Genomic DNA, 26,547 nt, shown 5'->3' on the forward strand with positions numbered 1-26,547 from the left:
ACTCTCTAGTTCTGGAGTGGACCAAAGCCATCTCCAGTAGAACAGTGGACGGTTCGAAATTATATCCTGTATAGGGACTAATCCCAGGTCGAACCTTAGGTGAGTTAGGGGGTACTACTGGGGAGTCGCAAGATCCGTCTGATGAAACTATTCTCCGTAAGGGAAAGTGAGGGAGTGCTGGCATGCCCCCAGAGGTCCGCCCCATAGATCGCACCCCCGCGTGCCTGCACTTTATATATTTCAACCGGCGGACCCACTAGTTTCTGGGATGTTGTGTTAAAAACTTTTAAGATGCCACCCGAGGATTGTGATAGTTTCAGGTTCGCCCTGGCTACGTGTGAGGACCAGTCCATTTTATCATTAAGGGTAACCCCCAGATAGTCAAATGTGGTCACTCGGTCCAAAGGCAGTCCATCCATGTGGGGATGGGGGCAATTTGATATTTTTTTTTAAGATTGTACACCATGTACTTGGTTTTGGAGACGTTAATCTCCAAATCCCTCATCCTGCAGAAGCCACAGAAAGCCTCCAATGTTCGCTGGATACCCCCAAAAGATTTTTATAGTAGGAGGGTATCAGCGAACATTAGTGCCGGTATTTTCCGCCCCGCCAGGCAGGGGGAGTCCAAGTCCCTAGCCCCCACTAGATGTGCAATCAACCCATTGAGATATAGGAAAAAGAGCGTAGGGGCTGGAACGCACCCCTGTCTCACGCCTTTGTCAACAGGGAACGGGGCCGTCAGCTCCCCACCTTTTCCGAACCTGACCCTGGCATAATTACCCTCATGCATTCGTCTGAGGAGATCACACAAGAAGGTCGGGGCACCCAACTCCAGAAGCAGGGCCCAAAGCTTATCCCTATTAACTAAGTCGAATGCGGACCTGAGGTCCACAAAAATCAAAAACAAACTACCTGCCCCTAGAACAGTCCTCCAGTATATAAGCTGGAGCCTGAACAGTTGATCGATCGTGGATACTCCTGCCCGGAATCCTGCCTGCTGGGAGGTTAGGATGTGGTGGTCATCCATCCAATTCTGCAACCTGAACAGTAGGACTCGGGTGAAGATCTTCTGCAATACGTCGATCAAACTGATGGGTCGGTAGTTTGCAGGATCAAGGGGGGAAGCCTTCTTATAAATAGGGATAATTTCCGCACCCAGCCATGTATGGGGAATGTCCAAGCCCTGCATGATGGTGTTAAACAGGACACACATGTAGGGCGCCCAGACCCTTTGTTCGGCCGGTAAAGGTCACCAGGGATTCTGTCCAAACCTGGAGCTTTCCCGGCGGCCAGGCTTTTAAGCACTGCGTTTACTTCCAGCAATGTGCACGGATAGTTGACTTGGGTTATACCCCTCGAGGGCTCAGGAGCCAATGGTCTTGTTAGTTCCATTACAGCAACTGGATCAACTAGTATAGGGGTTTAAAGTGGGCAAGCCACGTATCCTCACTGAGGCTTGGTGAAATGGCTGGCATCTCTGTCACCGATCCCCCCCCGGACCAGGTTCCAGAAGGATCTATAGTCCCGGGTGGCGAGGGCCCTGCTCACCTTGTCCCACCTATCCGCCTCCCATTCAGATTTGGCCTCTGTAACTAGAATTTTATAGTTTGTCTGGCCTTCCTAATCCGTCTGGGTGACCCTATTTTGACCTCCTTTACTAGGATAGTTTTCGCCTCCCTACAGTTTTTGTTGAACCAGTGTTGTTCGTTCTTCCGGGCCCCAGGCTTAGAGGTGTAGAAGTATCCTACCAATGCGGAGAAAAGCTCATTATGAATGTGCTGGAGGGCCAAGAGGCTCGGTGGGTCTAGATTAGACCCTGTCAAGTCGCTAGCCGCTAGTAAAGCCCCAGCTACATGGTTGTAGATTTCTGCTAACGTGTCCGGGGCTAATGCCACCTTTGCCCAGCCAATTTGTCTACCTCCCGCCTTTTGCAGGTAGTTCTCATTTTGAAAGGGTTCCACTGTCGTCTGTGTGTTGTGTGCCCCTAGATGGGTGACCAATTCCAGCGTTAAAAGGTTGTGGTCACTCTCGACCCGGGAGATTACCCTAAACTTTTTTACCTTTGCCCAGTATTCTACGTTGACCAGAATGTAATCTATTGTGGTGCTTCTATCTGGTCTGTTAAAAGTGTGAGCACCCGGTATATCTGGTAACAATCTACCATTGCATGCCCTAAGGGAATTAGATACAACCAGATTATTGATTGCAAGGACCAATGGGGATAGTCGCTTTGCTGGGTACATATGGCATTCAGAGATTGACCAAGCCTCGTCCTCCTCGGTCGTGACCGAGGGAATCCCCCAGAGTGGCTCAAAGTGACAGTTAAGGTCTGCACCTATCACTTTATTATAGGAGGAGGGGAAGGATAAGAGTAGTGCCTCCAGGGCCTCTAGGGTTCATAGTCCTAGCTTAAGTGGGGTCGGGCGTAAATAAATGTTAATCACGGCCTCCACAGAGGCGTCCTTGAGTGTAAGAAGAATACATAGGATGTCCGGACTATGTGTATCAACTATCTTGACTGAGCACCCCAGGTGTACTGCTACCCAAGTACATAATCCTCCTGGTCTTCCCCTAGGACCCTGGACTGCCGGTGTGTGATAGGACGCGAATCCTACCCTACATGGGGCGGACAAGAGCCAGGTTTCCTGCAATAGGCATATATCCTAACCATCCATCAGGTCTCCCCACTCCGGGATCGGCAGTTTTGCCCCCAACCCTGCGACGTTCCAGTACCCAATCAGAGAAGAGCTGTGAGATCCCCGGCCAGCGGAAGATTCCGGGTGTGAGTCGGGGAGTGGTGGTAAACCCCCCTGACAAACACCCAGGTCCCCACCATCCCTAGGAACATTCGGGCTCATTAGTGGGCATGGAAATGAAGAACCGACCTCTATGTGGCACTGGTTTAAATCCTCAGACCCTATTTTGTTGCTAGAGCCTCCCTCACTCAGCCTCTCCGAGGGATGATTAGCCATAGTATTGTCATCCCCTTGTGGTATTAGTCAGTCAACGTAGCTCAGGGCCCTGTATCTATTGGCCACTGGCACATTATACTCCAGACCATAACCACCTAAGTGAGGAGGGGGTTGCGCCATGGGCTGTGGATAAAAGTACCCCAAGTGGTGAGTGCGGATTTTGCTCGTGTTTTCCAACCCACCATTTCCTATTTTATTTATTTATTTATTTATTTATTTATTTATAGAGTTTTATATAGCGCAAACGTGACCCACGAGGGTATCAGAGCGCTTTACAGTAGAAGAATATTAAAGGATGAAGTAGACTACAGTCAACAAAAAACAAATTTCCCATTTTGTAAAGAAATAGAGAACAGGGGAAACAAATGTACATACACACAAACACACACATGGATGATCAAGCGTGTCAACGTCCAGCTAGTATTGAGCTGCATACAGATATAAGGCAACAAGGGTTGTGATGAAAATCTTAAACTCAAATACATCCTGCATTTAAACTTAAACTTAGGACATGAATTTGATCATTAGTAGTCTTTTTACTTCCTTTCTGAAAATAATGAAGGAGGTGATTCCACGCACAAGTGGTGGTAGAGAGTTCCAAATCTTTGGTGCAATCCCTGAGAAAGCTCTACAGCTTGTTCTCCTTTTCCGGAAGGATTGGGATTTCAGAAGGAAAGTGCTCGCACTTCGTAGTTGTCTACAGCCTACAGATTTTTCCAACTTTAGCGCCAGATAACTAGGCGTATTGTTGTGAATTGCTTTATGCGTCATGCAAGCCACTTTAAGGTATATTCTTGCCTCATAAGGCAGCCAATCCAGTGCTTTCAATGTTGGTGAAATGTGGCTGTTTCTTTTAGTTCCTGAAACCAGTCTAGCCGCAGCATTCAGGGCTGCTCTCAGCGGAGCAAGTCTGTATTTAGGGAGACCAGCGAGGGTGGAGCTTCTGTAATCTAGTCTTGGTAGGACTAGAGCTTGTACTGCAATTTTTAGATCAGCCTGAGGGAGGAAGGTTTGAGTTTCCTTAATATACTCATGAGTTTCCTTAATATACTCATCTTGTGATTAGCTCCCTTGGTGGCAATAGAAATGTGCGACTGCATATTCAAATGTTTGTCAATGGAGACACCTAGGGATTTTGCTGAGTCTATGATGAGGGGGACACAGTCAAAGGAGGTTAGATGTTTTAGCCAGAGGTCTATCTTAGGAGCGTGATTTGGAGGTGAGATGAGAATGAATTCAGTTTTTTTGGTGTTCAGCATCAGGTGGTTTTTAGTGAGCCAACTTTGCGTGTTCATAAGCGTAGTGTTAAGAGCAATGATGTCATCAGGTGAGGTGATTTTCAGGTATAGCTGGGTGTCATCCGCGTACAGGTGATATAGAATGTTTGCTGATTTCAATGCATTTGCCAGAGGCTCCATTAGGAGATTGAAAAGAATGGGTGAGAGGGACGATCCCTGAGGCACACCAAGAGTGACCATGGAAGGTTGCGAGAGTGAGTTTTTCATCTTGAATCTTTGAGATCTATTGTTCAGGAAGGAAGAGAACCATTGTAGTACAGTGCCTGAGAGGCCCATCCTTCTTTTCAGTAGACAAGAGGTTGTCGTGTTTGACCGTATCGAATGCGGAGGACAGGTCAAGAAGAATCAAAAGGCATGATTCGTTACATTCAAGCATAGTTAGTATATCATCCAAAATGTGAGTGAGTGCAGATTCTGTGCTGTGCCCTCTTCGGAATCCAGATTGGTGACAATCTAAGAGGTTGAAGTTCTCAATGTGATTGCATAATTGAATTTGAACACATTTCTCCAATAATTTAGCCAAGGTGGGGATGTTGGTTATAGGACGGTAGTTGTTAGGATCAGATGGGGAGGCGTCAGCTTTCTTTAGTATAGGAGTGACCTGACCTATTTTAAGACAGTCCGGGATGACACCTTGACTCAGGGAGGCGTTTACAATTTTTGACCATAAAGGTAGTATAGATGTTTTTAAGATCTTGAACAGGGCAGGAGGCAGGGGGTCCGAGAAATGATTAGAGGGGTTGATTTCTTGGAGAGTGATGTCGATAGTTTGTTGAGAAATTGGAGAGAAGGTGTGCCAGGAGGCATTATTTTTTGTGACTTCCCTTGGGTTATTAAAATGAGCTTCAAATAAAGCGCCCATTTTGGGATCTTGTGCCATGGGTTGAGAGGGGGCCAACTTTGATTGGATGTCTAGCTCAATAGCCCTAGTCTTTTCATGAAAGAAATTGGCAAGCACGTCACAAGTAGGCGTGGCCCGATCATTTAGCTCACTATGGTTAGTTGTATTGCATGATTGTTGCTTGACGATTTCAAAGAGTTTTTTTGGACGGTTGCTAGCTTGGTTCAGCTGAGTTCGGAAAAAGTCTGCTTTTGCCTTAAGAATCTTTCTATTGTAAGAATTCCGTAACCTTCTAAGGAGCTCCAGGTAGTCAGTGTTAGGAGCCGATTTCCAAAGACGTTCAGTGGCTCTTAGCTGTCTACGATCCAAGTTCAGACCTTCATTGAACCAGAGCTTGGAAATCTTAGAGGAGACATTTTTTTCCTGTAACGGCGCAATGGAGTCCAGAGTTTCGAGCATCGTGTCATTGTAGAAGGTTGTAAGGTCATGTACATCAGTTACAACAGTCATGAGGGTCAAAGCGGAGTTGCATTGGTTTACCAAGGAGATGTGATTGATGTTTTGTAGATTCCGTTTCCATTGCCTTGATTTTGGGGGTTGACTCCTCTTTTGAATAGCTTCGATATTGATGGAGAAGAGGATGGAATAATGATCAGACCAGTCACAAGGGGTGATGGATTCCAGTAGGATGAAGTTTGATTTTGCAATGATAAGGTCCAATGTCTCACCCTTGTTATGTGTAGGACTGTCACAGAATTGGAATAACTCCTGATCAACCAAAAATTCTTTGAAGCAGCAAACAATCTGATCATTTGCATTGCTCCAGTGGAGGTTGAAATCCCCTAGGTAGATATGAGGAATTAGAGAGTTGGAATTGGATGCCATAATCTCCATAATCTCATCTATGCAAGTCAAACTGTCACCTTGGGGTGGTAAAAAATGTGTAACTTACTAGTGATACGCTTAGCATCAGAGATACTAATGCATAGGTAGTCACTGGAGGATAGCTCAATGGAATCCGCTTGTTTTACTGATAGTGAGTTACGATAAATGCAGGCTACCCCTCCACCAAGTTTCCCGATCCTATCAAATCGGATTAGATCATGTGAGGGAGGAACCAGTAAATCGAGGATGGGAGATGAGGAGCTGTTTAGCCAAGTTTCTGTGAGGACCATAATGTCTAAATCTTCATCTGATATGAGATTGAAGATATCAGTAGCATGTTTGCTGGCAGATCTACAGTTTCAAAGCCCACACTTCAGCTTGTTAATCAAGGGGATTGAGGAAATCTGTTCTAAATTGATATTAGTGAGGTTAACTCCATTAACTACTCTATTTTTGGGTGTAGGCTCTCTGAGGGGGTTGGTTACAATGGTTTGAATGACGTTGCAGTGGGACTTACTATTAAGAGAGTCAAAGGCATAGGATGTAAGAAGATCATCAATGTCACTTTCTGAGAGCTCATTGCATGAAGTCTTTGTCCCCGAGAGGGAAAATAATCTGCCTGGAGTGGTGGTTATAGGGAGTGTGACTGTGGGTATGAGGCTACTAGGTTGGACATAGTTTGGGTTGTGCTGAGTAATATTGTCAATGGGGGCATTCGTAGGGCAGAAGTTTCTCATTTGGAGATTGATAAGATTCACTGTGTCATTGGTGGCTCTATGTAAGATGAGAAGATCTTTTGTGATGGTTGAAATATTAAGAATAGCGTCCTTAAGATGAGATAGGCCTGTAGCTAACTCATTGATTTGATCAATCAGGACAGAGATGGGAGAATATGTAATGGGAGTTGGTGTATGGACTGTTTGTTGAGGCGAACTACTCATAGTGTCATTATGCATATCCAATGTGGGAGTGAAAAAGTCGCTAGGGTCTCCCCCTTCGGGATGTGGAAGGGTCAATGAATTCTGCGGATTGAATGTAGCCATTGTAGGCGTTCCTTCACCTAATGTGACAGGTAGTGGGAGAGTGGAGTCTGGGCAATCCAATATGTGGGATTGTATAGGCGAGATAAGTGTAGTGGTTGAAAGAATACCCTCAGGCACCACAGCGGATGGAAGGTGCGTGGAGTCTAGATGGTCCCCAATGTGTGAAGGAGGTGAGAGGGAGTTGGAGATCTCCAGTATGGTATTATCCAACGAGGAGGGCCAGGATAACTTTGGAGTATTAGTCAGGATGTGATCAGTATCAAGGCTTAAGCTTGTATCTTCAGTATTGAGGAAACCAAGAGTGGTTTCAGCCGGCTGGACTAGTTGGCAGTGATTACTGGTGGTTTTAGTCGTACTGATGGTAGGGGCTGGAGGCAAACCTAGCACGCAAGAGTCAGGAGACCCAAGTATAGCTACAATAGTGGAGTCTGGCGGGATAGGCGTCAAGATAGGGGTGGCATTGGTCAGGTTGGGAGGGTCTGATAAGGTATGCTGGAAGGGGGGGCGATAAGGAGACATCTAAGTCCAGTCGATGCAAGGATGTAGTAAGTTTGTTATCCCTATTGTTTACTGCTTTCTTGAGAGTGGGGAAGAGCCTATCAAAGATATCTAGATTCTCGTCAGAGGATTGTATTAGGATATTGCCATTATTGTAAATAGTAATGGTGGCCTTTAAAGGGTAAAGGTCTGAGGCAGTAGCCATCAGTTTGATGGCATAGGGAGATTTCTTCATTGAGGAGATATGTAGCATAGAGTGGAAGGTAGTTCTCCATTTGGCACGTTTATTCGTGTGGAAGATAAGGTAATTAGCAATAATGCCCTTGTTAGAGCAGAAGTAGGTATCTAAGACGAGAGTCTTCATATTTTTTATCATAAGCCGGTGTTTGAATTTATTCGATGCATTTTTTGTGAGGTTAGCTGGGTAAAGAATTTTGTAGGCATTGTGGCCTGTGGGTTCCAAGTCGAAGGTCATTTTTTTTTTCTTTCTTTTTTTCTTCTTTTTCTTTTTTTTCCTCCTTTTCCTTTCCTTTTTCCCCCTGTCCTTTTTCTATTTTTTTTCTTTCTCTCTTCTTTTAACTTCCCCCTCTTATAATGTATTTAACCACCTCAGTGTCCCTAAAATTAATTATCACACAGTCACCTCCTATGTCCTTGTGTCTAGTACCCAGCCAACTAACTCTGCGTGCAAATAGAATCTCCCCCTGCCCCGGTCCTACTATTGGTCTGTTGATTTAGCCAAAATATGATTTTATTTTTTAGCTCTAGGTAGGATTCGGTGGAGCTTGCTTGCAGGGGTGGAACTCCCGTAAGCACCACCACGTAAGGCATGGCCTCAGGCGGAAGCTGGGGACGGGGAGCAGATTTTAATGAGCTCTCTACCTGCCGTTTCTGGGAGGCAGGGGGCGAGGGTTTACCATCAGCACGTGGCCGTATCACAGGTGCTGCCAAAGGTGGGGGCAGTACACATGTTGATGGAACATTTACTTTGGGTGCCTCAGGTGGACAAAGGGTACCTACAGAGCTATTTTGTACACTAGTAGATTTCTGCACGACTACATGGGCCATAACGTGTAGTGGTTTGGTTGTTTGTATGGGGGTACTACCCACCAGACCCGTGTCTGCTGAAGTACCTGGGGTAGAAGCTATACCCTCTCCCTTATCGTGGTTCCCCTGTGGGCTAGCGCGCTGCGGCTTCCCTGGGCATTTATTAGTGACAAGAGAAAAAATCCTATCTAGTCTTGATGTTAGGGGTTTTACATAGGAGCTAATTACTTGTTCTATGTAATCCTGCAAATCGGTCATCAAATGTGTGACCCAAAGAGGTGGTGCAGAGGAGGGGCGGGGGGGAACTGGCTCGGACTGTGCTCTCATGGGAGAATATATTTTCTTCCTCTTTGTGTAGATCAATTGCTGTTAGGGTCGGGAGTGATTGAGTCATGGCAGCTTGTTGCCTGGTTCTGGGGCGTGAAAGGGAAGGGTTGGTGAGTTTCCCCATACTGGGGATGCCCTAGAGTGAAGTGCCTCAAACACCTATTTACTCCAAAGGGGATACAAGGTAAAATGGGGTGTAACCTAAGTGAGACCCCCTTATCTAGTTAAAATTGAAGCTTGACTGTTTAGAACAGAGCTCAGTATTGAATGGGACCCAGTATTAAAATTACAAAATTTTTAAAATAATCTCAAATAGATGACCAAAAGGTCAAAGGATTAAGTCTTACAGTTTTTAAGATGAAATGTCATGGGGGTGGACCAGCCCAGCCTCGTCCTGCCCCGGACGGCCACAGACGGCCCGCCCTTTGCCCGGGCTTAGCCCGGCGCCCGCCCGCGAGCGTCCCGCGCCGCGAGAGAACAGAGATGGTTTAATCTTCCGGGTCACAGGGGGAGGGGCGCGATGTCAGCTGGTGCCCCCACTGGCTCCTGAATGCGGTAGTTTGTGTCTCTGCCAACAACAGCGGCAAACAGCACAGGCGAAGCGGGAGGCGCAAGAGGTTTTACAGGTGCTCCGGGTCACAGGGGGAGGTGCGCGATGTCAGCTGGTGCCCCCACAGGCTCCTGGATGCGGTAGTTTGTGTCTCTGCCCCCAACACCGGCAAACAGCACCGGCGAAGCGTCTCCCGCGAAGCAGGAGGCGCAAGAGGTTTTACAGGTGCTCCGGGTCACAGGGGGAGGGGCGCGATGTCAGCTGGTACCCCCACTGGCTCCTGGATGCGGTAGTTTGTGTCTCTGCCCCCAACACCGGCAAACAGCACCGGCGAGCGTCTCCCGCGAAGCGGGAGGCGCGAGAGGTTTTACAGGTGCTCCGGGTCACAGGGGGAGGGGCGCGATGTCAGCTGGTGCCCCCACTGGCTCCTGGATGCGGTAGTTTGTGTCTCTGCCCCCAACACCGGCAAACAGCACCGGCGAAGCGTCTCCCGGGAAGCGGCAGGCGCGAGAGGTTTTGCAGGTGCTCCGGGTCACAGGGGAAGGGGCGCGATGTCAGCTGGTGCCCCCACTGGCTCCTGGATGCGGTAGTTTGTGTCTCTGCCCCCAACACCGGCAAACAGCACCGGCGAAGCGTCTCCCGCAATGCGGGAGGCGCAAGAGGTTTTACAGGTGCTCCGGGTCGCAGGGGGAGGGGCGCGATGTCAGCTGGTGCCCCCACTGGCTCCTGGATGTGGTAGTTTGTGTCTCTGCCCCCAACACCGGCAAACAGCACCAGCGAAGCGTCTCCCGCGGAGCGTCGGGAGGCGCAAGAGGTTTTACAGGTGCTCCGGGTCACAGGGGGAGGGGCGCGATGTCAGCTGGTGCCCCCACTGCCTACCATGTTCTCTGAGCCTGTTTGGATTATAAAATGTAATAATTCTAACAGCCCAGTCTAGCCTATGGAGAACAGGTAGCCTTGCAATAGTGAAAAACGAAAATGGCTGTAATTCACTATTCGGACATGCCACACACATCAGGGCTTGTCCTACCTTATACTTACAATGCACCCTGCCACTGGGCCTACTATAGGGGTGACTGATATGAAGAAAAGGGAAGGTTTAGGGACTGATTAAACAAAACCATTGAAAATAGGGTCCAAGGGATATATATTTTAAAGACCCACACCTGGTTTTATCCCCAGCAACAACTGAATGTATAACACACGAAACACAGGGGGTCTAACAGCCAAATTGAGAGGCTACACTGTCGATACTGAGTCAACATGATCTCAAAATATCTTTCACACATAATATATTAGTAAAGATAAAGAAGGAAAAGGGTTAGCACTTCATGCATAGAGGAGACCGGTGAATCATTGATTATTCGTATATGGCTAATTAATCCACAACAAATTGTAAAGGGTTTCCATCAAAATAGACTCAATGATCAGTCCTATCATTTGGCCAAACCCATGTGCAAATGAGGCTGGTCCCCTGATCAGTGGGACACTCAGCTCCGCACCATATTGTTGTATCGGGATAGGGTTCACCAAATACACAAACCGTCCATGATGACTGATCTTTTGATGGTAAAGTAATGAGAAATAGTGCAACAAACAAAAAAGTGATTTAAAATAGGATGAAATGTCCTCCTTCTAAATACTTTATTCTGCGGACCAGACACGCCTCCTAATTAAAAAATATATAGAACAGTGCAAAAAAAGACAGTAACAAATATCTGTCTACAAAAGGGCCAACATGTTTCTGCCTAACGGGTATTGAATCCCTTGCCATTCGTCAGGGCCTCTGCTCATATAATAGTTGCACTCCTAATAGTGGAATGTAGAAATCACCACCATCACCAAAACAGAATATAATAAAACTGGTTAGAAACGGTACAACCTGTAACAACCATGGACATTAACCCTCCAATTCACAATGGTTACTGTGAATTCTGTTAAGGAAAACGTTACATCATTAGTATTGTATTCAATGCATCAGTCTCATGTGCATAGTGTGTCACCAAACCAATCAAAGTGTGTCAAAAGAATTTGAATTGTTATGCTTACCCTTTATGGTAGGGCAAAAGACCTCACCTCACCTGGACACCGCTCAGGTACTAAGAGGCCCCGCACTACAAAGATATAGGGAAGACAAAGGAATGGGGCAAAATGCTGTTAAGAATTTTTTTTAGCTTTACACCCTGCCCACAATCATTCCTATAACCAAATGCCCTATATCTAGAGGCAAAACATGTGAGGTAGGTCAACACCCCAACAACAGTGTACTAAGCCTCAAAATGACCCAGAAACTCGACTAAGACACCAAACTCTAAGGATTATTAAAACACCTTTGTGTGCTCTTCCAGGAATTTTTAACATTGTAGTCTTAAAATCCTGTAATTTACTAAAGTAAACAACATATGATAGCTAAAATATTGTGTAGTAGCTGCTCACCTTTCCGTCGGTACCTCAAGCTCCCATCTGAGACTTGGGGGAGGCACCGATCTGTAGGAGATCCTAGTATAAGTAGTCTAGTGGGGGTTTGTTGGTAGAGTATCCCTCCACCCATAAGGTGTATACTAAATAGTGGCAATCTTGTCATGTGTCCCTTCAATTGATGATGTATACTAGTGACAAGGACACCTTTTTTCAAACATAAATTGTGCAGTAAGCCCAGTAGGTCTTATTATCATAGGAAAACTAAGTGCACTACTTTGCGCTCGAAATAGCGCGAGAGCTCAGAACTACCTTATGATGTAATATCGGCCATCTTTGTAGTTCCAAACACTATGGTCTGGTAATCATTAAACCATGATAATTTCCCATGTGCATATGTTACTAGTCTGCCCCAAGTGTTATGAGCCAGTACAGTTTTATCTACAAAGTAAGCTTAATTGAACTAATTGTCTAAGGAACAAGAGCGCACTTCTTCGCGCTCGAAATCGCGCGGGAAGACGCGCTCAGGACTACCCGATGACATCATATCAGCCATCTTTGTAGTTCCTGACAATATAGTCTGGTAATCATCAAACCCTGATTGTTTCCCATGTGCGTATGATGGTAATCTGCCCCACGTGTTATGAGCCAGTGCATTTTTATCTACAAAGTAAGCCTTGTTAAGCTTATTATTTAAGGAACAAGAGCGCACATCTTCGCGCTCGAAATCGCGCGGGAAGACGCGCTCAGGACTACCCGATGACAACATGTCGGCCATCTTTGTAGTTCCTAAAACCCTCCAAAAACTAATCGGAACTACCTAATGATGTCATTTCAGACACCTTTGTAGTGCGATGACTACAGCCAATTAGTCAGTGATCTTTCAATGTTATTGTAGGGACTCAGATGCTCTCAGCATGTGCCATATATAGCCACAGAGTCTATTCATAGGGCAGATGCTAAAAAATCTTGCAAAGTGGGAACCTTCCTGATGTTTGACCATAGCTATAAGTCACCCTCCAGTGTAGGACAGAACAGCCCCCAGAATCATACCTATATATGATAGTATGAAATCAGTGTAAGCAAAGTAATTCTGGCATGGATTATTGTGTACAGGGTATAAAGCTCATATAGACACACCCAGTTACAGTCAGTATATCATGATTATTGATCATTAGTGCCAAGGCTACAAGGAGGTCCAAGGAATATCATCATTTAATCCTCCGAAGCTTATAAATCCATTTTTGCTCTTTTCTAAAAAGGTAACCAGACACATCGCTTATGTGACTGGGTATATATGGCTTCTCCAGGACAGTCCATTGGAAATCTGTTTCTAAATGAGCACGCTCCAGGAAATGTCTCGTAAGTTTGGTGTTGTTTTTCTTACAACGGAAGGAACTCTTGTGTTCCAACATCCTGGTGCGGACTTTGCGGGTCGTCATACCCACATATTGTGTGGAACACGGGCATGTCAGCATATAAATCAGATTGGTACTATTGCAATTGCTGTAGTTGTTCAGCAACCAAGGTCTCGTGGTGCCTATATCTATCTCCTTCGTGTGTTTGGTCTGGGGGCAGACTGAACAAGTGCCGCAAGGGTGATGCCCAACAGCTGGTGGGAGATTCCATAGTGTTTCCCCAAGTTTTCTAGGGAGCTCTTTAGGGCGTGTGTGAACCAGTCGATCACGAATGCTGCTTGCCCTTTTAAACGCAAACAGGGGTTGCGCAATTTTCTCTCTCCCATGATTCAGAAGGCGCCAGTGTCTTTTGACAATCTTCTGGATGGCATTACTTCTAGTATTGAAGGTGCTCACAAAAGTGAGTCTAGTCAGAGGTGGTTTAGGGATTGGAGCTTCCAGAAGGGCCTCCCTATTGTTGTTAACCGCTCTCTTTTTTGATCTTTTTATAAGCGAATTTGGATAGTGTCTGTCCCGTCATTGACCACAGAGGTTACTAGCATGCACCTCGAAGTCCTCTCTCTTGGAGCAGTTTCTGCGAACCCGTAGGAACTGGCCATAAGGTAGATTCTGGCGCAGGGACTTCGGGTGGTGACTCTCATAAAGGAGGAGTGAGTTCCTCGCCATAGGTTTTCTATACAGTTCACTCTGCAATCCTACAGTGGTGACATAGATCGACAGATCTAGGAATGCAATTCTTTCTTTATTTGTTTCCATGGTAAATTTGAGAAACTGGTTTCTACTATTTAGCCATTGGTGGAATTCATTGACGGAATCCACCGTGCCTCTCCACACCACCAACACGTCGTCAATATAACGCTTCCACCACCTAATACAGGTGTGGAAGGGGTTGGTGGGTGTCAGTACGTGTTGTTGTTCGAACTGGTGCACGTATAAATTCGCCAGGCTTGGCGCAAAAACGCTGCCCATACTCGTTCCCGAGATCTGGAGAAACAGCTTGTCCTCATACTTGAAGAAATTCAATTTCATGGCTATAGTTGCCAAAGCCATTATGAATGGTACAGGGGTGATGGTTTCACATATACTCTCCGATATATGTATATACTCTGTCGATCTATGTCACCACTGCAGGATTGCAGAGTGAACTGTATAGAAAACCTATGGCGAGGACCTCACTCCTCCTTTATGAGAGTCACCGCCCGAAGTCCCTGCGCCAGAATCTACCTTATGGCCAGTTCCTACGGGTTCGCAGAAACTGCTCCAAGAGAGAGGACTTCGAGGTGCATGCTAGTAACCTCTGTGGTCAATTACGGGACAGACACTATCCAAATTCGCTTATAAAAAGATCAAAAAAGAGAGCGGTTAACAACAATAGGGAGGCCCTTCTGGAAGCTCCAATCCCTAAACCACCTCTGACTAGACTCACTTTTGTGAGCACCTTCAATACTAGAAGTAATGCCATCCAGAAAATTGTCAAAAGACACTGGCGCCTTCTGAATCATGGGAGAGAGAAAATTGCGCAACCCCTGTTTGCGTTTAAAAGGGCTAGCAGCATTCGTGATCGACTGGTTCACACACGCCCTAAAGAGCTCCCTAGAAAACTTGGGGAAACACTATGGAATCTCCCACTAGCTGTTGGGCATCACCCTTGCGGCACTTGTTCAGTCTGCCCCCAGACCAAACACATGAAGGAGATAGATATAGGCACCACGAGACCTTGGTTGCTGAACAACTACAGCAATTGCAATAGTACCAATCTGATTTATATGCTGACATGCCCGTGTTCCACACGATATGTGGGTATGACGACCCGCAAAGTCCGCACCAGGATGTTGGAACACAAGAGTTCCTTCCGTTGTAAGAAAAACAACACCAAACTTACGAGACATTTCCTGGAGCGTGCTCATTTAGAAACAGATTTCCAATGGACTGTCCTGGAGAAGCCATACATACCCAGTCACATAAGCGATGTGTCTGGTTACCTTTTTAGAAAAGAGCAAAAATGGATTTATAAGCTTCGGACTGATGTAGGAGGATTAAATGATGATATTCCTTGGACCTCCTTGTAGCCTTGGCACTAATGATCAATAATTATGATATACTAACTGTAACTGGGTGTGTCTATATGAGCTTTATACCCTGTACACAATGATCCATGCCAGAATTACTTTGCTTACACTGATTTCATACTATCATATATAGGTATGATTCTGGGGGCTGTTCTGTCCTACACTGAAGGGTGACTTATAGCTATGCTCAAACATCAGGAAGGTTCCCACTTTGCAAGATTTTTTAGCATCTGCCCTACGAATAGACTCTGTGGCTATATATGGCACATGCTGAGAGCATCTGAGTCCCTACAATAACATTGTAAGATCACTGACTGATTGGCTGTAGTCATCGCACTACAAAGATGTCTGAAATTACATCATTAGGTAGTTCCGATTAGTTTTTGGGGGGTTTTAGGAACTCCAAAGATGGCCGACATGTTGTCATCGGGTAGTCCTGAGCGCGTCTTCCCGCGCGATTTCGAGCGCGAAGATGTGCGCTCTTGTTCCTTAAATAATAAGCTTAACCAGGCTTACTTTGTAGATAAAAATGCACTGGCTCATAACACGTGGGGCAGATTACCATCATACGCACATGGGAAACAATCAGGGTTTGATGATTACCAGACTATATTGTCAGGAACTACAAAGATGGCCGATATGATGTCATCGGGTAGTCCTGAGTGCGTCTTCCCGCGCGATTTTGAGCGCGAAGAAGTGCACTCTTGTTCCTTAGACAATTAGTTCAATTAGGCTTACTTTGTAGATAAAACTGTACTGGCTCATAATACTTGGGGCAGACTAGTAACATATGCACATGGGAAATAATCATGGTTTAATTATTACCAGACCATAGTGTTTGGAACTACAAAGATGGCCGATATTACATCATAAGGTAGTTCTGAGCTCTCGCGCTATTTCGAGCGCAAAGTAGTGCACTTAGTTTTCCTATGATAATAAGACCTACTGGGCTTACTGCACAATTTATGTTTGAAAAAAGGTGTCCTTGTCACTAGTATACATCATCAATTGAAGGGACACATGACAAGATTGCCACTATTTAGTATACACCTTATGGGTGGAGGGATACTCTACCAACAAACCCCCACTAGACTACTTATACTAGGATCTCCTACAGATCGGTGCCTCCCCCAAGTCTCAGATGGGAGCTTGAGGTACCGACGGAAAGGTGAGCAGCTACTACACAATATTTTAGCTATCATATGTTGTTTACTTTAGTAAATTACAGGATTTTAAGACTACAATGTTAAAAATTCCTGGAAGAGCACACAAAGGTGTTTTAATAATCCTTAGAGTTTGGTGTCTTAGTCGAGTTTCTGGGTCATTTTGAGGCTTAGTACACTGTTGTTGGGGTGTTGACCTACCTCACATGTTTTGCCTCTAGATATAGGGCATTTGGTTATAGGAATGATTGTGGGCAGGGTGTAAAGCTAAAAAAAATTCTTAACAGCATTTTTGCCCCATTCCTTTGTCTTCCCTATATCTTTGTAGTGCGGGGCCTCTTAGTACCTGAGCGGTGTCCAGGTGAGGTGATGTCTTTTGCCCTACCATAAAGGGTAAGCATAACAAATCAAATTCTTTTGACAGACTTTGATTGGTTTGGTGACACACTATGCACATGAGACTGATGCATTGAATACAATACTAATGATGTAACGTTTTCCTTCACAGAATTCACAGTAACCATTGTGAATTGGAGGGTTAATGTCCATGGTTGTTACAGGTTGTACCGTTTCTAACCAGTTTTATTATATTCTGTTTTGGTGTTGGTGGTGATTTCTACATTCCACTATTAGGAGTGCAACTATTATATGAGCAGAGGCCCTGACGAATGCCAAGGGATTCAATACCCGTTAGGCAGTTGGCCCTTTTGTAGACAGATATTTGTTACTGTCTTTTTTTGCACTGTTCTATATATTTTTTAATTAGGAGGCGTGTCTGGTCCGCAGAATAAAGTATTTAGAAGGAGGACGTTTCATCCTATTTTAAATCACTTTTGTTTGTTGCACTATTTCTCATTACTTTACCATCAAAAGATCAGTCATCATGGACGGTTTGTGTATTTGGTGAACCCTATCCCGATACAACAATATGGTGCGGAGCTGAGTGTCCCACTGATCAGGGGACCAGCCTCATTTGCACATGGGTTTGGCCAAATGATAGGACTGATCATTGAGTCTATTTTGATGGAAACCCTTTACAATTTGTTGTGGATTAATTAGCCATATACGAATAATCAATGATGCACCGGTCTCCTCTATGCATGAAGTGCTAACCCTTTTCCTTCTTTATCTTTACTAATATGTTATGTGTGAAAGATAGTTTGAGATCTTGTTGACTCAGTATCGACAGTGTAGCCTCTCAATTTGGCTGTTAGACCCCCTGTGGTTCAAGGTTTAGGGACTGGCAAGTGGGTGCACTTGCCCAGTCAGCATGACAGTACCTGACTGCACACAGGCTCTGCACTGGCAGACCTTAGACACATTTTACAAGGCTGCTTCTGTGGGTGGCACAACCAGTGCTGCAGGCCCACCAGCAGCATTTGGATTACACGCCCTTGGCACACTCAGTGCACTGTACTATGGTCTGACAAGTAAACCAAATAGCCAAACATGGAACTACTGATTAACACATCAATTTACAATAGGGAGCACTTGCACTGTGGCACTGGATAGCAGTGGCACAGGGCCCAAAGCATCTAACACCAGCAAAAATACATGAGGCAATAGCAAAAAAATGGAAGGGAGACCCACGCCAATGGTGCCAGGTCTTACAGCCCTTTTTGCAGGGTTATCCCCAAACATTTTGCTTCTTCCTCCTATTTTTTTGCCTGACCTGCGTTTGTTGGCTATAGGAGTCTGGGCACTTTACCACTGCTGATCAGTGCTAAAGTGCATATGCTCTCTGTGTAAATTGTTATTGTGATTGGTTATCCATGGCTGGCGTTTTTGATTTACCAGTAGGTCCCTAGTAAAGGGCACGGAGTGTGCCAGGGCTTGTAAATCAAATGCTACTAGTGTGCCTGCAGCACTCATTGTGCCACCCACATGAGTAGCCCTGAAAAGATCTCAGGCCTGCCACCGCAGTGCCTGCGCGCAGTTTGTTAACTGCCATGTCGACTTGGCAAGTGCACCCACTTGTCAAGCCCTAACCTTACCTTTTCTTACATATAGGGCACCCCCATGGTAGGCCCAAGGTAACCCCCTGGGCAGGGTGCAGTGTATGTGAAAGGTATGACATGTACTGGTGTGTGTAACGTTCTGATAGTGAAATACTGGCAATTTAATTTTTCAGCATTGAAAGGCTATATTGCCCCATAGAACAGAATGGGGAATGCTTTGTGACATTTTACAAGCATATCTTCCCATAGGGATAAGGTGGAAAAATGGAGTTGGGTATGTTTGAAAATACCTCTTTTAGAAAGTGGCTATTTTCTTTTTCAACCCTCCTGTGTGCCTCTGCCTGTTTGTTGATTGACTGTCTGGCTTTGGAGTGACAGGGGCTGGGGTGATGCAGTGGCTCCAGGAGACTGGATAAGTCAGCACTAGGCTGAATAGGCCTGGTCTGCATTTGGAGTGGTGGGAGGAGTAGCACCTGTACCTGAATAGGGCTGTGTCTGCCTTCCACAATGCTGGCTCCACCCCCCCTGAGGTGTGTCTGGAGCCAAGGCTCACACTGACAATGGATGTTGTTGTGCACTTGCAGAGTGCCCCCTCAGCCCCCCGAACTAGTTTGAACTGGACTCAGAGCCCCTTGCACAAGGAGAACAAAGACATTATGGGGTATAAGTATCAGACCCAAAACACCAGACTGCAGACCCTTCCTGGAATTCAAGAGAAACGCGTACCAAGGAGAAGAGCTGGAGATACTGAGGAGAAGTACTGCCCTTGCTGTGTGCCTGGGGTTGGCCTGCAGTTGCTGTGTCTGTCAAGGAAAGGAGAAGGACTTTGCTGTGTGCTGTGCCCCCTGCTTGAAGGAGATCTCCAAGAGCCTGAAGTGAGCTGGCCTCCTGTTCAGAAGTCTCAGGGACACAAAGACTTCACCCCCAGATCCCCTGAACTCTGCTGTTGTGAGTTATGACCTGCCAGTGAGAAGAATTTCTATGCATCGCCATGTAACTCCAAAAACCATTGCAGCACCTGTCTCTGTTGCAAGAATTGACGCATCAAGGGATCGCAGCTGAAGAGGACTGATGCAGCGCCGACCGGCACCGCCTAATCGATTGCAGACCCAACCCGGATTCCCACACATCGTACCTGTGTGGCACGCTTTCCTGGCGCATCACCTGCGATCCGGAAACGTTATAAAGAATCGACAGATCACCCCCCATATAGACCGGATTCGATGCAACTCGCCCTCTGCGTGTCGCGGTTCTGTTGCAATGCTTCCCCAAGGTCTCTGGAGTGTTGCATCTCTTTGTTTTCCAACTCTGCGGCTGTTTAGTTTGAGGATTACTTGCAACCTTTTGAAAGTCATATTTTTAACTGTGTATGTTGGATTTTTGTCGTGTTGGTCGTGTTTAGTTTAGATAAAGATAATTTATTTTCTAAACTGGTGTGGTATCCTTTCGTAGTTTTTTCACAGTGTTTGTGTGAGTGTTGGTACAAAAACTTTACACATTGTCTTTGGGACATGTCTGTCTGCTCGTGCCAAGCTACCAAGGGGGTAGTGTAGGGGTTATCTGAAGTGTGTACCCCCTTACCCTGACTAGAAGCAAGGGTCTCTATTAGTACAAAGGTACCTACCTCTGCCAACTAGAGACCCCCATTTCTAAGACTTATGCATTATCGACACCTCTAAAAAGTAAATTAATGTAATCGGGAAATGTGTCCAATTACATTCTGTAATGCTGTTGTTTGAACACACTGCAATAAAATGAAATAAAAAAAATATACATATATGTGCAATGCTCCTATTTAGTGCCATCGACGCAGTGCAATAGAGTTGGCCGTGTGTCTTGTATATCAAGGCAGAAATACTCACACTCCAGATATTTGTTAGCAGCACAAGAAGTTGATCGAGCATGGAAACAGAGTATTGTTGTGGGGAGGACAGAGCTTGTTGCTCTACATACACTCTGCTCTGTAAAGTTATAAGAAAGTGCCTCGCCTGCCCTTCATTGCGGCACCGCAGTCATTGGTGGGCTGTCGGTTGAAGGTACTGACATCAAAGAGTTGCAAAAGTGAGAGTGCTAATGCATGAATGACATCCTCACTGCCACAAAATGGACTTTAAAAAGAAATGTTACAAACTATATTATGAAAGTTGTTTACACTGGAGAGCCCTAACGACAGGTCCTAAGCTAGCATTCATGGACATCTTTTCTGCAACCTATTGTCTACTTATTTACCATTTTCTGATCCGACTGTATTTTCTTTCATCACCTATCCTCTAATTCTTAAAATGGTTCTGCTATTAATATTTGCCTGAAGTTGCTTGGTGATTTGGATATACGCTTCTATAGTTGAGTTAGCTGCATCACCTCATTGCCTGAAATATAGATGACCTGCCAGCTCTTCAGATCTTTAAGTAAATATTGCCAGGATGCATTTAACTCAAACATGTTCTAAATAAGCTCACTGGGTCTGAGTGCAGGCTCCTGGATCCCAATGCTCAGTATTCTGCAATAGTATACCTCTCTTCCTTTATTACAGGTTTGGGAACGATGCTGTTGTTCCCTACCATCCGTATAGCCATTTAATAACATTCCAAGCAACAATCTATGCTTTTCTGTGCTTTGCCACTGGACTATGTTTCTTGTCGTGGAGATTTGTTGATGCTTGTACTAGGTTTCTCTAATCCAGAGTACAGAGGGGAGTGGTTTGCTGTAAATACAAATACTTTCTTGTTTAATTCAAAAGAATCTAGTTAAATTGTGTTTGAGAGCTCTTAAACATATTGCAATATAAATATAATTAATTACATTTAATTAAAAGATTGTATATCGTTTTTAAAAAAATATTATTTTTACTCCACACACTTACGCTTGAGTGATTTCAGATCTCTTTTATCCAACAGGGAGTAAGCTTATGAGCACACAACACACAAAAAGTGCTGAAGAATGAAGAAAATACTAAAATGCTAGCAAATATTTAAAAGAGATCTTGAAGATAAAGACCCAAAATTTCAGAGACTGTTGAAGCCAGTAAGAGCAGAGATCTCACACATCAGCAGATAAAACTCAATAAGAAACAAGGCAAGACCAACCCACGGGATGAAGAGTCTGATCAGAGACATCATGTGATGGAACGACACTGGTCCCTCCATCCTTCCTGTGGACACAGTGACTAAATGCTTATTCCACCCTCTATATCTGCTTCAGGAGGATCCTCTCCTTCCTACTGCGCCGTCCAAAATTCACCCGGGTACTTGCAACAGAGTCATCACACAGGAATTGCTGCATCGCCATTCTAAAGTGGCTTCCCAAGAAAATCTTTGGCAACTGGGAAATTATCCAAAACCACAGCTGATTGCCTCAGTTTGACTAAAGACACAATAGCCACTTTACTCTTGCCCTTGGCTGCTATACCAGCTCATGATCGAAGAGAGCTTTCCCTCTCTGCTCCAAGAATTAATATTGAAGCCGCCGTCTATCCACTGAGGATCAACAATTTGGTGGCAGAGGTCTCTATTAAAAGAAATCCTGCCTCTGGAGCACCCTTCCTCATGCCCTGAAAGGAAGCGGTGGTGTTGTAGCATGTTCTGATTTTTCAATGTAGTTAGTTCTTACCCTAACAGCTCTCTGCTGCCTCTTGCTAGGTTTGTGAAATACAAATGCCACATACTTAAAATCATACTGCAGAAAAGTAAAGATGACCAGGAGTGAAGAGGCAGTACGCACGGTGTGAGTGTGACAATAAATGAGTGATATCTCAACTCTACTGTTATTTTATTTAGCATGTTTAGGGATCCATGACTCTGGGATTAGCTTTACGTTTCATCAGCCACGATGACCAGTCATCAGTAAGAGGCCTCGCACATGTCCAAACCATACTCAACTTAGGGGTGTGAACAACAAAAGGAAAAATATATATGTGCCTAACGTTTCAGCAGCCACACCCATGCAGTGAATGTGGAAAGTGTGTCAGTAATTCATCTACCGTAATGATTCATCGGGGAATGCACATAGGAGAAAGCCCATACGAGTGCAGCGAATGTGGGAAGAGCTTTAACCTTTTATCAATCCTACGGTACCATCAGCGTATACATACAGGAGAAAAGCCGTACAACTGCAGTGAATGTGAGAGGAGCTTTACTACTTTATCAGACCTAAGGGTCCATCAGCGATTACATACAGGAGAAAAGCCGTACAACTGCAGTGAATGTGGGAAGGCCTTTACACATTCATCAAATCTAGCTAGCCATCAGCGAACACATACTGGAGAAAAACCATACGTGTGCAGTGAATGTGGGAAGAGCTTTATTCAATCATCAGACCTAAGGAAACATCAGCGAACTCATAAAGGAGAAAAACCTTACAGCTGCAGTGAATGTGGAAGTACCTTTACCCAATCATCACACCTGAAGACACATCAGCGAACACATACTGGAGAAAAACCATATGTGTGCAGTGAATGTGGGAGGAGCTTTACTACTTTAGCAGAACTAAGGGTCCATCAGCGATTACATACAGGAGAAAAGCCGTACAGCTGCAGTGAATGTGAGAGGAGCTTTACTACTTTATCAGACCTAAGGGTCCATCAGCGATTACATACAGGAGAAAAGCCGTACAACTGCAGTGAATGTGAGAGGAGCTTTACTACTTTATCAGACCTAAGGGTCCATCAGCGATTACATACAGGAGAAAACCCGTACAACTGCAGTGAATGCGAGAGGAGCTTTACACATTCATCAGCACTAAAGTACCATGAGCGAACACATACTGGAGAAAAACCATACGTGTGCAGTGAATGTGGGAAGAGCTTTAGTCAATCATCAGTCCTAAGGAAACATCAGCGAACTCATAAAGGAGAAAAACCTTACAGCTGCAGTGAATGTGGAAGTACCTTTACTCAATCATCACACCTGACGACACATCAGCGAACACATACTGGAGAAAAACCATACGTGTGCAGTGAATGTGGGAAGAGCTTTATTCAATCATCAGACCTAAGGGTCCATCAGCGATTACATACAGGAGAAAAGCCGTACAGCTGCAGTGAATGTGGAAAGGCCTTTACACATTCATCAGCACTAAAGTACCATGAGCGAACACATACTGGAGAAAAACCATACGTGTGCAGTGAATGTGGGAAGAGCTTTATTCAATCATCAGACCTAAGGGTCCATCAGCAATTACATACAGGAGAAAAGACGTACAGCTGCAGTGAATGTGTGAAGTCCTTTTCTCATTCATCAAATCTAGCTAGCCATCAGCGAACACATACTGGAGAAAAACCATACTTGTGCAGTGAATGTGGAAGGAACTTTAGTCAGTCATCACAACTAAAGATCCATCAGCGAACACATACAGGAAAAAAACCATCCAGCTGCAGTGAATGTGGAAGTGTCTTTACTCATTTATCAAACTTGATGAATAATCAGCAGACACATACTGGAGAAAAACTATACATATGCAGTGAATGTGGGAAGACCTTTAATCGGTCATGAGTACTTAAAGACCATCAGCGAACACATACAGCAGAAAAACCATACGGCTGCAGTGAATGTGGGAAGACCTTTACTCAGTCATCGCACCTCAAGAAACATCAGCGAACACATAATGGAGATACATTATACAGCTGCAGTACATGTGAGAAGATTTTTCTTCAGCCATCAGAACTGAAGATTCATCGGCAAGCACATACAGGAGAAAAAACATACACCTGCAGTGACTGAGGGAAAAGTCTTAGTCATCCATCAAGTCTAACAAGTCATCAGTTGATTTTATATATATATATATATATATATATATATATATATATATGAAATGTTTGTAACCTTGTCTTTTATGATTTTAAATAATCGAATAAAGTGTTTTTGACTGACTGACTGTGTCTAACAAGTCATCAGAGGATACACACAGGACATATGTTATACCACCTGCAGTGAACGTGGTCTGTTGATTATGGCCGAGTATCACTGTACAAAATGGTCATGCTTGCTTATTTGCTGTACTTTTTTTCTCAACCTCCCGGTGACTTTTCCTTCCTGCTGGTTACACCAGCTAGATACTTTGCTATGAGAACTGATCAGGGATTAGAGCCAGCAGAGGGTCTCCTTAGAAACTCTGCAGTGCCCCGTTGCAGAGGGTGGTTTATGAGTGCCAAATTCTGAGTTATACTTCCTAGCCTCCCAAACACAGTGGGTTGTGCAGTAGTTGGACGGGCTGAGGCTAGACGAGTTAGAACTGGCAGAGACCACAGCACGCACCAGCTGATTTTTGGCTAGACTGCTCATCCGAGCAGTTGAGATTGTTCGCCCGACCCTATTGCTGACTACTGCGTTGCAGTGCTGGAAGCGCAATATAGTAAAGCCAAAAGGGACTCCCTTGTACGTGCCAGACTCACCCTTAGTGGGCTTACCACATGGGAACCCATTAACGGTTTTCACAGCTGAACAGCTATCGGCCTGAACGGACGTAAGGCTGGAGACAGTAGGGGACTGTTACCAACAAAACACCCTTGTCCCTTTCAGGGAATTAGTTGCAGGCCCTGGCCTACAGGATGGTCAGTTCCTCCGGGATGAGGCCCTGGTTCACACTTTCAGAGTACTTTGGAGAGGGGGCCGTGAGGAACCCAAGACGCATAGAGTACTGCCATCCTTGCTCACCCGGGCACAACCAAGCATTTAGTGAAGTGGATCTATAGCTCGTTGTCAGAGATGACCCGTTAACCTCTGTCAAGGTTGTGTCAGCGGTGGGAGACAGTTTTAGATCGAAATATTTCGTGCTCAGAGTGGAATAAGATCCTAGCCTACCCTAAAATGGTCTCAAGAAACACTAGTGTGAAGTACACACAGTTTAACTCTTTGCATATGACCTACATGGCACCCCACAAAGTCCAAGTAGTCTATGGTGGTGAGCCTCGCGGATGCCTGAGGAGGAAACATATTGATGCAGATTTTGTACACATACCTGAGAATGCACCATATTGCGTCACTTCTGGGATGCGGTATTGGCAACACTGAGTGACACACTAGGATGCACACTTGACTCAACTACTGAGGTCTGTCTATTGGGACTTTTTCCTCAATCACCCAAACGGAAGATTGGAAATAGATTTCTTGATCTGGCCTTGGTACTGGTCAGAAGGAGGATAGCAATGACCTGGAAGTCTATTGGTGGGCCTGTGGTAGGCACCTGTATGAGAGATGTGACTCAGTGGGCAGGGGCAGAGGGAAGAGTTCTACTTAGAGAGGAATCACAGGAGATAAGCCAAAGTCACATAGAGCAGTGGAAGGAGGTCATTGACGCCAGGGAACACCCTGACCGAGATTCAGTGTAAGACAGGGGTGAGATACGGACAGGTGGAGGCACACACTTATAGTTTGGGTGACTGGCAGAAGGGAAGACCCTTGCTAACGATCCAGTGAATAGAAAGGACGCTAATAGTAGATTCCAATACACTTTACAAATGCAAATAAACGTAAATGCCTGGTATTTGTAAAGTGTGAACAATTACCCGCAGGTGTCAAGGCGCTGGGGCCGTCGGGAAGATTAAGCAAGCTATTGCTCAGAGTCACATGGCGCTGGGCTAATCTGGCACTGGGGATCGAACCGTGAGCCCCTGGGTTCTGGAATCAGTTGCCCTGGCTGCTGCACCACACCCTTTTCACCCAATTGGAAAGAGGTACGAGAGACGCTTACCCCCCAGGCTCCCACACAAACAGGATTATACTGGGGAAGCCATATGACACGTATGTTTTTAGATTAGGCCCCAGACCCCACTCACTCTACCCACCGGCTCCACCATGACCATTTATAGATCAGCAGTTTATTGTGGCCGCCATGCATTAGTTCTTTTGAAAGTTAAAGTTGTTGAGACATACACTGTAGGCACCCCCTCAGAAATACTCTTCTCAAATTAGGTTAGGTCCTCTTAAACACGTTATGCAATGGCTGGATAACGCATTGCATTGGCACGCACCCCAGTGGTAAACCCAAAGACGATGAGCTGCATGATGTGTTCTGCATTGTATCTGTTATACATGTCAGATAACCCGCATTATATGGAACGGCTA

The 26,547-nt window shown here is 45.2% G+C and overlaps 1 protein-coding gene across 1 annotated transcript in view; it reads left to right on the forward strand.

Moving 5' to 3' along the window:
- LOC144826181 (uncharacterized) overlaps positions 1-26,172 on the forward strand; it is a 263,557-nt gene extending 237,385 nt beyond the window's left edge. Inside the window, 1 exon segment of the mRNA XM_078684575.1 lies at positions 22,384-26,172. Coding sequence (XP_078540701.1) covers positions 22,384-24,294 — 1,911 coding nt within the window. The 3' untranslated portion in view covers positions 24,295-26,172.
- The last annotated feature ends 375 nt before the right edge of the window (positions 26,173-26,547 follow it).

The sequence above is a fragment of the Lissotriton helveticus genome, chromosome 3_2, assembly GCF_964261635.1.
Source record: "Lissotriton helveticus chromosome 3_2, aLisHel1.1, whole genome shotgun sequence".
Classification (NCBI taxonomy): Eukaryota; Metazoa; Chordata; class Amphibia; order Caudata; family Salamandridae; genus Lissotriton; species Lissotriton helveticus.